The 15718-nt window shown below is 47.5% G+C and overlaps 1 protein-coding gene across 3 annotated transcripts in view; it reads left to right on the top strand.

The window, feature by feature from the left end:
• The window catches only part of PRXL2A (peroxiredoxin like 2A), a 304325-nt gene that overhangs the window by 199249 nt on the left and 89358 nt on the right, over positions 1-15718 (top strand). For all 3 annotated transcript variants that reach the window (XM_086921994.1, XM_086921995.1, XM_086921993.1), the window contains exon 2: positions 10621-10800. In XM_086921994.1, the coding sequence (XP_086778120.1) occupies positions 10629-10800 (172 nt within the window). In that variant the 5' untranslated portion in view covers positions 10621-10628. The remainder of the gene's footprint in view (positions 1-10620; positions 10801-15718) is intronic.

The following is a 15718-nucleotide window of genomic DNA, read 5'->3' as shown; positions in this document are numbered from 1 at the left end:
AGATACATTTCTCAAGCTGTTTTCTTTCGCAACATATACCTTTAGCATGGACAAATATTACTGGCTCAAAGAACGCTGTTTAGCTATCAAAATCTCATCCTCCCTTCTACTTGTACGAACCTCCCAAAACCCTTCACCTCTCTTATCACACCAGCACTGAGAAATAAAACCTACTTGTTATTTTCTGCATTTTTCCGTTTATGTAAAAAAAATACCTGTATAAATCCGTAGATTCCGGGAGCACACCATCTGGAAAGAGTTGGAGCTCAGGCCACACCTGGAGTTGTTACGGTATTGTATTATAACCGCATGGAGTCAGTCATAGTGAGAGTTGCAGAGTGTGGTAGGTGCTGCAGTGCAAAAAAAACGGCACCATTAAAACTGGCTACAAGACGGACTGTGTGTATGCTTTATTATTGCCTGTCTGGGTCAAGATTAAAATATTGTACATATTTCAATGGAAATTTAATGTATTGTAAATGACAATGCACTACCACGTCGTGCTTCATTAGTATATCTATTAATAGTGAGTTTTTAAACATAAACTTAGAAACATTCCTGCTTCCGTCCTGATGACAATGCTATTGATGAACCAAGAGGCAAGTGGGGGGGGGTCATGTTTATCCTTTATGTGGACTAGAGTTTTATTTTACATGGAGTAAAAGTTTAGTCTATTAGTCTCAGGCAATCGTAACAACTCCAGGTGGGGCCTGAGCTCCACCTCCTTCCAGATGGTGTGCTCTTGGTCATTGCCAAACAGACAATCCATAGGCATGGATGGACTCACAGCTACCCTTACGGAACATGAGACTCTCTCCCCTCCCCCCCTTCTCAAATGGAACCAGAGCCACTGACTAGTGACACTCGTGGTTGTCTTCTACAATAACCTGTTGGACTACCTACTCAGAGTACACAAGATGACATCTGACAGTTGTCCTACTGGCTCCAGTGTCTCAGAGTTTCCACCCCACGACAGTTATTGATAACCTAATGCTCGTATTTCTTTGTATTACTAGGCATGTGACTCCATGGCACCATCTCCCCGCCACCCAGAGACACTAGTGTAATCTCTGGGCTACCCCCCACTATATGAGGCAACCTCCTCCACAAGCTGTACACTAGCCAGTCTCAGTGTCTGCCCACCCGTGGGGGGCTGTGCCCACTTGAGACACTTGGCACCCCTCTTGTAGTGCCCAACCCTTTGGCACTCACTTAACTTTGGGGGTGCCTTCCCTGAGGAATCCTTGTCCGAGAGCCATTTCTTCTGCTGAGGTGACGATTGGTAGTCCTGCACCATGGAACTATTTTGCGTACGTTTAGAGAACTTCTTATTTTTATGGTTGCCCACCCCCCTTCATTCTTCTGGTGGGGACCCGGCCCTCCATTCCGGAGACCGCCCACCCCTCCAGATACCTTCTTATGGACCCTGGTGCTGAGCAAGTGGTCTGTCTCCTTAGCAAGCTCCCTGGGGTCAGTGATCAAGACTGAACTTGCACTCTCTTGTAACCAAGTTATACAGCCCCTCGTCTTCACATCACTGCTCTTCACCCAGTCATTCAGTGCCTTGCAGAGGGAATTTACACAATCCACTCAGGGCTGATAGGCCAGTTTTTTTTGGATGTCCCTAAATTTCTTCCTATGGTTTTTAGGGGTGACATATTTCCTGACAAGGTTTTCCTTCATTCCTTCATGGGGGGGTGGGGGGGGGGGGGGTTACCTCATCCTGTCCTCCATTTCCAGGGCCTGTAGGGTGCTTCCAGAGACTATCCTCCCAATCCTCAGGGATCCTATGGTTCTTCAAACCATTTGTCAGTACCGTCCCCCACAACAACTAAGTCTGACATTTAGGAATGTGGATCCTCTTTTATCCACCGGACACTGTCCCCTTCACTGCTGGACTCTGCCTGTCTGGCCTTGATGTCCAGCTTGTTAAGACGCAGTTCTTGAGCCAACTTCATTTTTCTCTCTTACAAGGCTTTGTCTGCCAGTATTTCTCTTGCTAAGACCCTCTAGCCTTCGTTTGCTTTGCCTCCATGGCCAGTTTCTTTTCCTCCATATTTAAACGTGCTATTTGCAGCCTAAAATCACTGTCAGCCTTCTGTCGCGAGGTCCTCTACGGACTGGACTTGAGAAATCACACTGCTGTCCGCTGTGGCGGGAAGCTCCAGCTCTGGACCATCTCCCCCTCACCTGAAAGCTGCATCTCAGGATCCCCATCCAGGCCCTGCTCCACTATTACTCTTCATCTTGGTCATCTGTCGTGAGTGTCAACTGGTGGGCCTTCGCCCATGCCCTAAGAGCCTTTTAGAGCTCTGCCTGCCTGGTGTTATTTTTGGGGGAAAGTCACACTGTAGTTCTCCATTTCTATTTTTCCAGGTGAAGCCACAACACAAACTGTCAGGTAGAGCAAGGGTGGTTTGGGAAAAAATAGCAGAAAGGCCAATCTAAGAGAATTTTAAACTCCAATCGTTTTTAGATTATTTATCTGGCGTTTTCAATGTAACACATAACCACTGCATGGCACTGCACAACACAAGTCCAAATCTTGATCACCAATGTAAGAAATTGGGTTACAGGTTGAGGGGGGTTGAAAGGCTAAACAACCAGAAACCACTGTCCTTGTCAGGGTGAAGTGTCAAGCAACCCCAAATTAAGTGCTCAACCCGCTGGTAACCTGGCACAGAGCAGTCAGGCTTAATTTATACGCAATGTGTAAAGTATTTATGTAAAGTATTTATGCAGCACTTCAAATGGAAACAAAGTGAAAATATTACACGAGAAATTCCACACCAATTTAGCAAACAATATTACATTTCAATAAATAATCAAGACCCCCCCAAAAAATCCAATTGGTAGAACTGGAGATGTGCAATTGCAAAGATTTACTTGAAAATAGCACCAAAAGGCATAGCTTTGGTTATCAGATCGCGCCAGACGGGGACAAAGTCACAGGTTCAGGCAGACTGTGATTGAGCCTGGGCCAGTTACAGGGGCCCAGTTAGTCCCGCTGAACAAGAGCACCTTAAATCCTGTACGTACAGAAATGTGGAGTCTAGTGTGGGGTCCGGACGAGAAGATGTGTTGTGCATCAGCTGTTCCGGGAAGCTGCGAAATGTGAGGTGATGTCCTCGCGTGGTGATGCATTGGCTGCAATGAACGATCTGAAGTCCTTGCTTCGGAGGCGTCCGCACAACAGCGGCAGTTCTGAGAGCAATGTGTCGAGCGGCAAAGGTGATGCACCCGTTCTTCAGGAGATGATCTGCTGAGGAGATGCATTGGTTCCGCTACATCCACAGATTGGCTGGAAGAGCACCTTCAGGCCCACTTCCAAGGGTCCTGGACTGGAATGGCACCATTTGGGAAGGCAGGACTTACAGGTGGCAGAACCCACGTGCTATATATGAGTAGTGGAAGCCTGTTCTGTCCTTGGGAGACACTCTAGGGGCCTGGGTTTAGGGTTGCAGGGCCAGTCTCACCCAAGCAAATGGGCAGCAGGGCAACAGTCCAGCAGAGAGGCAGTCCTTTCAGCAGCACAGCCATTCGTATTCCTGGCAGAGTCTTCCACAGGTCTAGAAGTGTACTGAGGAGGTGGGTCTAAGGGTCCAATATTTATACATCTTGCCCACTTTGATGTAGAGGTGTCTTTTAGAGTACACACCGACCTACAGATGTCAGACATACCGTTCCTCCCTGTCCAGGCCCCAGCTTGTCTGGGTCACAGAAGACCAGTGTCAAACCTTTTGTGAGAGTGCTCAGGCAGAGTGTTCTGCAAGTGTGGTAGGTGACCGCTCCTCTCCCTCATTACCTCAGAGTGGCCCGTCATTGCTATCACCTATCTTCCCTTTGTCTCACTGGCACCTAGTCATGTGACTCAGGATAAGGCTGCAGGCACCAAATGGTTAGGACAAGAACATAACATTCAAAAAGTGCCATTTTCAGAATTGTAATTAAAATGTGAATTTGCCATTAAAAAGGGCTTGTAATTAGAATTCTTTAGATTTTCCTATCACCTATCAGCACAGGAAATGACACATCACCCTGCACTCCTACCCCTCCCAGAACCCACTAAATGGCAACTGCAACACGGATGCCCATTGAATGCTTGCAGCCCACCTGTGCCCGTCTGCACCTGGACCATGCCCAGCGCCAGGAACCCTTGTCCTATCACCACCCAACGATACTCCTCAGCACTCCTTTGTTCGCTAGACCCTGGATATTGTCCCCCCAACTGCGGCCAGGTTGCGCCTCACACCAAGGTGGAGAAGTGTGGCTCAGGGGTTAGAGGCGGCAGACCCGGAAGCTGAGATCGGCCCTGGACCAGGGTTCAATTCCCCGCCTCGGCGGGACTTGGGCTCAAAATATTCCACGGACTCGATAATTCTCACTCCGGTGCCTTCTCAACTCACGGGTTCACACTCTGCGACTCTGGGCAATAGCTTGCTTAATCTCCACAACGGCCCCTCGCGGCGGGATGCCTGGCTTTCACCTTGTGGATACCCTGCCGGGGTTATCTCACAGGGGAATACCAGGACGGGTTCCCTAAGCAAGCGCCGGGAAACCCTTTGTGGGTAGCTGTGCGCTATATAAGCTCAAATACATTTACATACACATACATTTACATTACATTTACATAGGAGCTTTTACCTGCACCCACTGCTGGTTCTCAAGCAGCAACATTCCCACCCCCCACTCAAAAACTAATAATGCCCTCAACACCCCTCCAAATACACACAACACAAGTGCCAGCAGTGCTTACACTCTCACCCTACAAAACACACCACAGCAAAATCAACAAATCAGCACCTACCCGCATGCATGCTTCTCAGCACACAATCACTCAGCAAACATACAACCAAAATATGGGATCTGCTGAGTATGGATGCACCTGACTCCTCTTTAACACAGAGACGTGGTTCAACGCTTTATTGACTCTCGACATTCCCACGACAATCCCAGCATACTACAAGATTGCTCGACAGGACTGCCTTCACAAGCCGGTAGAAGGGCTCAATATCATCTACAAGGATTCCATCAAATACACAACACCCACAGAGAATGCTACCCCATTCATGGAACATCTGCACTTCAAGGCACAAATCTCAGAAAACCTCACCCTGAACGCTGCCCTTGCTTACCAATCACCCAAGCCATGAGCCACCTTCACCAACCTCATTGCTCCGATCATCATCCACTCCAGCGCCTACATTCTCCTCATTGACCTCAACTTTCACCAGGAAGACCAAAATGACCCCTGCTCCACAGCACTCCTCGAAAACTTGAGCAACACTGGACTCACCCAGCTCGTCCCTGAACCAACACACACTGGACCCCATCTTCACCACAAGAAACATCATCAAGTACAACTCCACCACACTGCTCATGTGGACCGACAGCTCCATCATCCACTTCAAAATCAACAAGCCCCAATTTCAACACTCCTACCAGGTTCAGCTTTTCAAGCCATAGCTGGGGCAAAGTCTCAGAAACAGACGGGCTCAGCCCCCTCAGCATGCATCAACCTAGCACCACAGGTAGCCTCGACAAGAACATCAACCACCGGATCAAGAACTGTGCGGATATCTCTCACACCCATCAAACCCAACAAGCATAGTAGATCATACAAGCAGGCCAAATGGTATACAAACCTCCGAGACACCAAACGACACTGTAAACAGCTGAAAGGAAAGGGAGAGACAGCTGCAGCAACACAGACACATTTACCCACTAGGCTGCACTCAGACTCCTCAATAAATAAGAGACACTAAGAAACAAGCATTGGCATAGCCAATAGGTCTCGCTTTTGGGACCTTATAAGTATTTAATTTTGCAGCACAATATTCTTGGTGCTATAAAATCAACTGTTGCATGGCTAAAAACGTATAAGGTCCCAAAGGTGAGACCTGTTGGCTATGCCAATGATTGTTTTTAGATGATCTGTGTTCACTGACTTGCCAATATACAAACCAGCATTAGCAAAGCCAATACCATGCAGCTGAAACATCAAACCTATTTGCTTTGCCAGTGCTTGCAGTCTGCAGTCTGATAGCAAAAGCAGCTTCCTACTCCTCTGTCGATTTTCACATTTGAAAGTGGGAGGTCAGTTAAGCAGGCCTCCTGTTCTACACTTTTTTGCAGGTTGGGTAGCAATGGGCAGTTCAAATGACCTTCTGCTCTTTACGTATCTGCAATGGTGGTGAGTAGTCTGAGTCCCAGGCCACCTACATGCATTTTAAGAGGTCCCTATGTCCTCCACCTGAAGAATTGCTTAAAATAGACAAAGGATATGTAGGTTCAGACCCTTCCCCTGAGCCCGAATGAGGCCCCTTTCACATATGCCCATCTCAGATCCAGGCAATACTTCTAGTTACCTGTTCTGGTTCCAAACTCTTCTGACAGAGAAAATATATCAAAGTGCATGTGGTGTACTGGTGGTAGGTATCTGAGTCCCTGGCCACCTACACCCACTTTTGAGGTCCACTTCCCTGGAACCCGAATGAAGCCCCTTCTACATTGTGGATGTCTGATGGCCATCTCGGTCCCCCGCAAGACTTTACATTCTCTTTCCTAACTCTTCTGACAGAGAAAATAAATCAAAGTACATGTGAACACAAGTAGGCTGAAATGATTAAAATGGAAAGTGATTAAAAAAATATGCTGGTTTATACTTACTTGATGGGAAAGCCTTGCTAGTTGGTCTATATCTTCGATTTGAAGACTAGCGAACATCTTCTGTACTCTGGGGGGACACAGGCTCTTCTTATGTGCATAGCAAAACACTGAAAGCACTCCTGTTGCTTTGGCTCCAAAAAATAAGTGGTCTGGCGTAGGCTGCTTTCTTATCAAAGGCGACGTCCATTAGCCCACAGCAGGGGCACACTCTCCTAAGCTATGCTGAGCACAAAAGCTGGCCGGCCTCTGTCATTTAACAGATCGGGCGAGGAGGGGGTCTGGCATTACAAAAACCCGGACGAGGCTGCTCACGGATGCCCGTCTGTTTGGTGGCATAGCCATATATTTTATATAGCTCGCTCTTCCAGTAGTTTTCAAACCGTTCTAACTGCAATTTGTTGCCATGATCCAAAACGATGCGCCTAATTCAGTTCTTGTATCTTGCGACTTGGCGCTCAAACATTACACTTCCACTTTTTCATTTAAAAAAAAGAATTCTTCATTTGGTTTCACGGCGTGGCCTGCCAGGTCACATCGGCATTATGGCATGTAAAGAAGAACGCACAGCAATCTGTTAGCATAATTTAGAGGTACACTCGTAACTGAGGTCAGAAAAGCAGTCACAGAAACCCGATAACCTACGTTAACCCGCAGAATTTAATGGCCACAGACTCCGAAGCGCTCTACATAGTGGCAGGAAAATACACAAGTTCAGTCAGGGGCTGTAGTCCCCTATAACAAGAACAAGAATGTCATTGTTGACCGGGTATGTGGTAGATACATCTATGACATTCTTATTTTTTGGTCAAGGCTGCTTGTCATTGTGGCAAGCGCCAACCGAAGAAGTGATGATCAGGCACAGCGGGCGGAACAGTTTATGTCAGTGTGTGCGTAAGGGGCTATTTAAATATAAGCAATAAAAAGATTTAATCAAACACGTCGATATTGCAAAAGGAACAAGCAGAGATAAGAAAGGCAGATGCGGCCGCGAAAGTGAAAGTAATGGCCAGCGATGCGGAGAAAAGGATAAGAAAGGCAGATGGCGGCTGCGCGCTTGCACACGAGCGTGCAGGCGAGCTTGAGGCCAGCAAAAGCTTGTGGGCAGCACTTTGAAAAACCCCTTACTAAAAGTCGAGCAAGCAGTGCATGCGCTTCTCTAGGCTCGACCTAAAAAGCTGTAGTGGACTGCACCGAAGGAAGCTCCAACAGGTGCAAGAAGATCTTCTTGATTGTTAAGGATTTTACCTAGCTCTCAACCACTGTCCCTAACATTGCTGCCTCCCAGCTAGTCTGCGTTAACCTATCCAACTTCTTCCCCCATAAAATCGCATACATCAACAGCAGCTTCGCACACCAACCCAACCCCTGAGGACTCCTTGCTAACCTACCTACCACCAACCAAGATGACAAACTTACTGATTGGACAACCCTCACCAGAATCAACACAGCTGCAATCATGCAGACCATCCACTCAGTGGCCCCAACTGACCCATGCTCTGACCGCATCTACAACCTGGAAACATCACCAATCTGCCCCACCCTAACCCACATCATCAACACCTCCCTCTCCCGGATGAATGGGAAATTGTAGAAATCAATGCTATTCTTAAGCAGTCTGCAGCTGATCCAAATCAACTGTGTCACTTCCGACCCATCTCCGTGCTCCCCTATTCAGCCAAAGTAATTGAGAAAGCAATCAACAAGCAACTCCCAACCCACTGCTGTGTTCCTTCAGACTTGAAACAATAGGACACACTTAGAAAAAAAACTTAGCACTCTCAAAATGAGTCAAATGAATTTGTCAATGCACTCTCTAAATGATGCAAATGGATTTATCAATGCACCATCAAATGAATCAAATGCCTTTATTAATGCAGCACCTTTAAGTGAAAGACAAAATATATTTACTTCTGTCCTCAACATTCTGGCCAGCACGACTGTCTTTAATACCTTTACTCAAGTCCAGGAAAGATTTCTAGAAACCTCTCCCCCTTTTCTTTGGTTTAGGAATCGAAGCTGGCCGCACCAGTCTGCGTCGAGCTCACCCACAGGAGCTGGCCAGGCTTCAGTGTTTGCTCTGAGGCTGGACAGTCCATTCCACTCTCATGCTAGTGAATGATATCAACTGCACATCCTACACTACATGTTTCAGAAACTGTTTTACTCTGTGCTGTGGAGAATGAAAGCATTCCCATCCTGTAGCTGCACGAAAGCACAAAATGAAGTTGTGCACACAAAATGGAGTTGATGGCCACCAAGTTACTCATTGGGTTTCAACCTCGAACTTCAGCATCTTCTAGACAACACTCAAACAGGATTCAGAAAGGACCACAGCGTCAAAACATCACTCATTGTGGCCACTGAAGACATTCGACTCATCCTGGACCGAGGAGAAACAGTGTCCCTCCTCCTGCTTGATTTCTCTGCAGCCTTCAAAACTGTCTGCTATAACACCCTCGTCAGAATACTCCACGAGATTGCCATACAAGGGCCTGCTCTCAAATGCATCTGTTCCTTCCTCACTGGAAGAATGTAAAGCGTCAGGCCGCCACCCTTCACATCAGAGACCAAGACATTGATATGCGGAGTCTCACAGGGATCGTCCCTCAGCCCCACCCTTTTCAACTTATACATGATACAGCTCGCCCCCATCATCCAATCACAAGATATCACTGTTATCTCCTACGCCAATGACACCCAACTCACCCTCTCCCCGATGAACAAAACAACCACCGCCAGAACCAACTTCACCAACTGCATGACCACAGTAGCAGACTGGATACGAACCAACTGCCTGCAGCTCACCTTTGACAAGACATAAGTACTGGTCTTCAGCAACAAGACCTTCCCATGGGACTCCACCTGGTGGCCGTCAGAGCTAGAACCAACGCCTATAGACCACGCAAAAAATCAAGGTATCATCCTAGATGAAAAGCTCTTCATGACAGCTCAAAACTTAAAAGTACACGTCCTACTTTTTAAATACACCGGACCCTGCTCTGTTGGCTGTTCAGGGCCTACTATCATGAAGGGAGGTTTGGGCCTGGTAAAAGATTTATTGTGGCAGGTCGACATGGCAGTTTAAAGGGCTACTTAAGTGGGGGGCAAATCAGTGCTGCAAGCCCACTAGTAGCATTTAATTTTCAGGCCCTGGCACATGTAGTACATCGTTACTAGGGACTTATAAGTAAATTAAATATGCCAATTGGTTGTAAGCCATTACTACCACGTTTTAGTGAAAGAGCAAAAGTACTTTAGCATTGGTTAGCAGTGGTAGGGTGCACAGAGTCCTAATGCAAGCAAAAACAAAGTGAACAAAACAGGAGGGTTGAAGGCCAAAAATTGGGGGGGGGGGGGGGGGGCGGGGGGAACACACCAAGGATGCCAGGGCTAACACAAGTCTTAACATGAATTTGTTTGTATGGGAGGACCAACAGAAAAGGATTTTTGTGACATTTAAGAAATATCCGAAACCTACAGCGTTTGAAATTACACAACTGAATTGTACTTTAAGAAATTTTAAAAAACGCTTGTTAAAAAGATTTATCGCCGTAAATCACAGCACGAGTAGATATTAATTCAGTCATGGTGAATATCGTAATTTGTGAATTGTTAGAAATGCATAAATCTGCGCAGGTCATTTGCATACCCCTCTGATTCACTATATATTAGATTTGTTTGTGATTTGGCCCTTGGCCCTTGAATGAAGAACATTTTCCAAGTATCTCTGAAATTGATAACCTTCTACTATCTATAATCATTCTGTAATCATTTTCATTTTAAATTCAAGTAATGTAAATTCTAAGTTAGAATGAAAATTCAGTTGGGATGAAAAAAATCATGTAAAATTGATTTGCATACTGTTTGCCAGTGTGTACCATTTATCTGGTAAGTCTTTAAGCTGCCTTGCAGTTGCATTCATCACCTTCTACCTCTTTTCATTTTTCATAGACGCATGTATGTTCTTGGACCTGGAATTAATCACCATGGTCCTCTGGACGATCGGCTTAGGGGCCCTGGGAGCTGCTGCAGCTGGTATAATGGTTGCTAACACCGACTGGTTCCTGTCCAAACCAGAGAAGGCTACACTGGAGTATCTGCAGAACGCAGAGCTGAAATATATTGATGGAGGTAGGAATCAGCCACAAATAGTTCATGTCTAAATTTGCTTAAGATCACAGTTTTAACTCTCATTGGACACATACGCACAACTTTAGATGGATCATCAGTTGTGTTGAGCTTAGCAAACATTGTCACTGTTGTGGCTTGCTTATTTTTTAAGTTCAAAAAATGATTTTATTGAGGGAAAGGATTACATTAACTCAAAAGATATGATAACAGCGAAAAGAAAAGAGTTACATACAACATATTACTTTTAGAATGAATAAAGAAGAGAAACTTGAATGAAATACAGTCAGCTATAGCATGTACAAATAAAAGAACAGTATTATATGGAACTTCGGTATAGAAAGGAAACTTATATGATATACAAAAATTTGCAGTACAAAATATAGTCTACGATAAACTACAAAATATTAACATGAAGTAAGTCATGGAGGTTTAGGTACTTTTTGTTGGCGAGGAGTATGAGACAGAGAACGTCTGGCACTCATGTCAATGAATGTCGTGACAGGTGACCATAAATCTATACGTTTTGTTGCCATGTGTAATGGGTATACAAATGTCGTATCTAGTCTGTGATAGTAACAAACAGCATACTACCATGTTTGATAAGATAATTTAGTGAAGTCTTTCCAATTTATGGTCACTTGTTGAAAGGCCACTGCTAATAATACATCTATTATCTTGACATTAGAGTTACTGCCTTCCCAAATAGGGGACAAGCTTCCCAAAAAGATATGTGATAAAGAAAGAGGGTGATTGGAGTGAACAATAGAATTAATTTGAGACCATACCTTTTCCCAATTTTTTTTTAACAAGTTTGCATTGGAAATGCAAGTGACAAAGGTCAGCGCGTTGTGACGAGCAGGACCAACAAGTATCCGGAAGATGAGTGTCGTGCATTAAGAATTAATGGAGAAAGTAAGAGCCTATTATGAATAAAGAAGAGTGTCTGTGTGGTATTAGCAGCCCTAGAGGACTTCCTGATTTTGAGCCATATGCTATCCCAAAAGTCAACAGACCAGGAAGATTACAAATCTCTTTCCCATAATGTTTCTACTTTAGTTTTTTCTCTCAAACTAGATGAATTATGTAAAAATGTATATATAGTGGATGCCTTAGATTGTGGCTTGCTTATTAATTAAATAATTTATTGGAAAAATAACTGTTTGGCACGTAGTTGATTTCAAAATTACTTTTTGGATATAATTGGCTAAATAACTGATAGAGCATGATAAATGTTGAAATATCAAATTAGGATTGACTAACAGTCCAATTATACCGCTAGGTTTTTCACTCTTTTGAGAGAAGGTCTACATCCCTGTCATCTTACTACTTGGTAATTATTATTATTGTTTTTTTACTTTTCCCTATACTTTACTGTAGGGAAACTCCACAGTGGGGGTGGAGATCTCCCTGTGATAAAAATAAGGAAAAATATAAAAAAACAAAAAAGTTTATTAAACGTTATTATAAATTAGTAAAACTATTTGTAGGTTCAATATTATTGTAAAGTAACGGCATATAATTATTTTATATGTAGAGCAAAAGAAAAAAAAGCAACAGCTCCATTAACTTAATTTTGAATTACATCTTTTCTTTAATGAATTCAAATACGTTAAATTAGTTATTTTTCTGAATTACTAAATTAAAAAAGAAATTCCCCATTAAGTAAACAAAATATTATACATTAATATTTTTTAAAAGTGGTGTAAAGGAAATATTTGAAATTAGTTTAATTATATTGTAGCTGTATTGATTGTGGCTCATCTCTTGTCAGAGACACACGCCGTGAGGGAAACAGCAGTTCGTGGTGCCATTTCCACCCTTCAAGCGCCATGAGGGCAACGGCCGGGCTAGCGAGGCTCTCCCACTTGCGGTGAGGGACTACACATCCCAGGTGCCCCGGAGGCAAGTGGCGCACCTGGAGTGTCATTGCCAGCGCCCGGAGGCGCGATTTAATAGCGGAGCGCCGAGCGCTCAGTGGGGGCTCATCTCTTGTCAGAGACACACGCCGTGAGGGAAACGGCAGTTCGTGGCGCCATTTCCACCCTTCAAGCGCCGTGAGGGCAACGGCCGGGCTAGCGAGGCTCTCCCACTTGCGGTGAGGGACTACACATCCCAGGTGCCCCGGAGGCAAGCGGCGCACCTGGAGCGTCATCGCCAGCGCCCGGAGGCGCGATTTAAAAGTGGAGCGCCGAGCGCTCAGTGGGGGCTCATCTCTTGTCAGAGACACACGCCGTGAGGGAAACGCCAGTTCGTGGCGCCATTTCCACCCTTCAAGCGCCGTGAGGGCAACGGCCGGGCTAGCGAGGCTCTCCCACTTGCGGTGAGGGACTACACATCCCAGGTGCCCCGGAGGCAAGCGGCACACCTGGAGTGTCATCGCCAGCGCCCGGAGGCGCGATTTAACAGCGGAGCGCCGAGCGCTCAGTGGGGGCTCGTCTCTTGTCAGAGACACACGCCGTGAGGGAAACGTCAGTTTGTGGCGCCATTTCCACCCTTCAAGCGCCGTGAGGGCAACGGCCGGGCTAGCGAGGCTCTCCCACTTGCGGTGAGGGACTACACATCCCAGGTGCCCCGGAGGCAAGCGGCGCACCTGGAGCGTCATCGCCAGCGCCCGGAGGCGCGATTTAAAAGTGGAGCGCCGAGCGCTCAGTAGGGGCTCATCTCTTGTCAGAGACACACGCCGTGAGGGAAACGGCAGTTTGTGGCGCCATTTCCACCCTTCAAGCGCCGTGAGGGCAACGGCCGGGCTAGCGAGGCTCTCCCACTTGCGGTGAGGGACTACACATCCCAGGTGCCCCGGAGGCAAGCGGCACACCTGGAGTGTCATCGCCAGCGCCCGGAGGCGCGATTTAACAGCGGAGCGCCGAGCGCTCAGTGGGGGCTCATCTCTTGTCAGAGACACACGCCGTGAGGGAAACGGCAGTTTGTGGCGCCATTTCCACCCTTCAAGCGCCGTGAGGGCAACGGCCAGGCTAGCGAGGCTCTCCCACTTGCGGTGAGGGACTACACATCCCAGGTGCCCCGGAGGCAAGCAGCGCACCTGGAGCGTCATTGCCAGCGCCCGGAGGCACGATTTAATAGCGGAGCGCCGAGCGCTCAGTGGGGGCTCATCTCTTGTCAGAGACACATGCCGTGAGGGAAACGGCAGTTCGTGGCGCCATTTCCACCCTTCAAGCGCCGTGAGGGCAACGGCCGGGCTAGCGAGGCTCTCCCACTTGCGGTGAGGGACTACACATCCCATGTGCCCCGGAGGCAAGCGGCGCACCTGGAGCGTCATCGACAACGCCCGGAGGCGCGATTTAACAGCGGAGGGCCGAGCGCTCAGTGGGGGCTCAGCTCTTGTCAGAGACACAAGCCGTGAGGGAAACGGCAGTTCGTGGCGCCATTTCCACCCTTCAAGCGCCGTGAGGGCAACGGCCGGGCCAGAGAGGCACTCCCCCTTGCGGTGAGGGACTACACATCCCAGGTGCCCCCGAGGCAAGCGGCCCACCTGGAGCGTCATCGCCAGCGCCCGGAGGCGCGATTTAACAGCGGAGCGCCGAGCGCTCAGTGGGGGCTCATCTCTTGTCAGAGACACACGCCGTGAGGGAAACGGCAGTTCGTGGCACCATTTCTACCCTTCAAGCGCCGTGAGGGCAACGGCCGGGCTAGTGAGGCTCTCCCACTTGCGGTGAGGGACTACACATCCCAGGTGCCCCGGAGGCAAGCGGCCCACCTGGAGCGTCATCGCCAGCGCCCGGAGGCGCGATTGAACAGCGGAGTGCCTCTCGCCCCGCGAGTCGCGCGCGGGAGCGCCCGGGCTAAGGGCGGGCCCTCTGTGGCCAGAAGAGGCTGGGCTGGGCCACCCCCCTTGGCAGGCCTCTCCATCTTTCCCATTGCCTCCTGGGATTTCTACCAGGTCAGTGATAAAAGCACACTTTACTGCTTAAATATTTGTCACATAACAGCTTTAGACTAAACGCAATCATGGGGAAAAGGACACCGGCAGTACCCAGGCCAAAAGACGTGCACAAATTGGCCCTGCCAATCACCAACACCCAGCGGCCAAGTTTGACCGCCATTGACAAAATGCTCCAGAAGACCATCGATGTTGTTGCTACTGCCATTCAGAACCCTGAAAGGCGCTTTTTCGCTCCCATCAAGCCTGCCCCCTCTTCTTCTGAATCAAGATTCACTCAGTGGACTCCTTACTTGCCGCATCCTATGCAGGGCTCCCAGGCACAGACTCTAATGAGAACTGCATAATTGTGGACACGGCCCCACCGGCACAATTTACCCCAGGTAGTAGGTTATCATCAACCCCCACTATTCTCAGGCCTGATATGAACATTAGTCAAGACTCCTGCGCACCACTGGTAAACGATCAGGTACATTTAGATGGTAATGATCTATGCGCGGATCATGACACATCAAACGCTGAGGGGGACAAAAGTGATAGCATCCCTGTGCGAACCCGGGGCCAAAAAGCTAAAAGAAAATTGAAGCACCTAGACACTGAGTTATCGTCAAAAACACATAGAAACAAGGGTGGGCGCAAGCGAAGCCGGAGGATTCCTGCCCCTGTACAGCGGAAAAGGGATAAGGGGGAAGACCAACTTATCGGAACTCATACCCTTGCCATAGAAGCCAGTGTAGCATCGGGGAACGAAGGATTCTGGGGGAGGATGGAGACATTATTGTCCACCCTTTTAGGTCCAATTAATCAACAAATCCTAAATATGGATAAGAGGCTGAGAGTGTTGGACGACCATGTAACAAAATTGGGCATAGGGCAGACTTTAATAAACAAACCCAACATGGGGACACTAGGTGGAACCAAGGCCCAAAATAGCGGTGCTAACACTAACACAAATACAGTTGGCCATAATAAATCAACTCCAACGATGCCCGTACCTAGCACAAGTAAAAGCCAACCCCT

The sequence above is a fragment of the Lissotriton vulgaris genome, chromosome 5 (genome assembly GCF_964263255.1).
Source record: "Lissotriton vulgaris chromosome 5, aLisVul1.2, whole genome shotgun sequence".
NCBI lineage: Eukaryota > Metazoa > Chordata > Amphibia > Caudata > Salamandridae > Lissotriton > Lissotriton vulgaris.
This window is presented reverse-complemented; position numbering and strand designations above follow the sequence as displayed.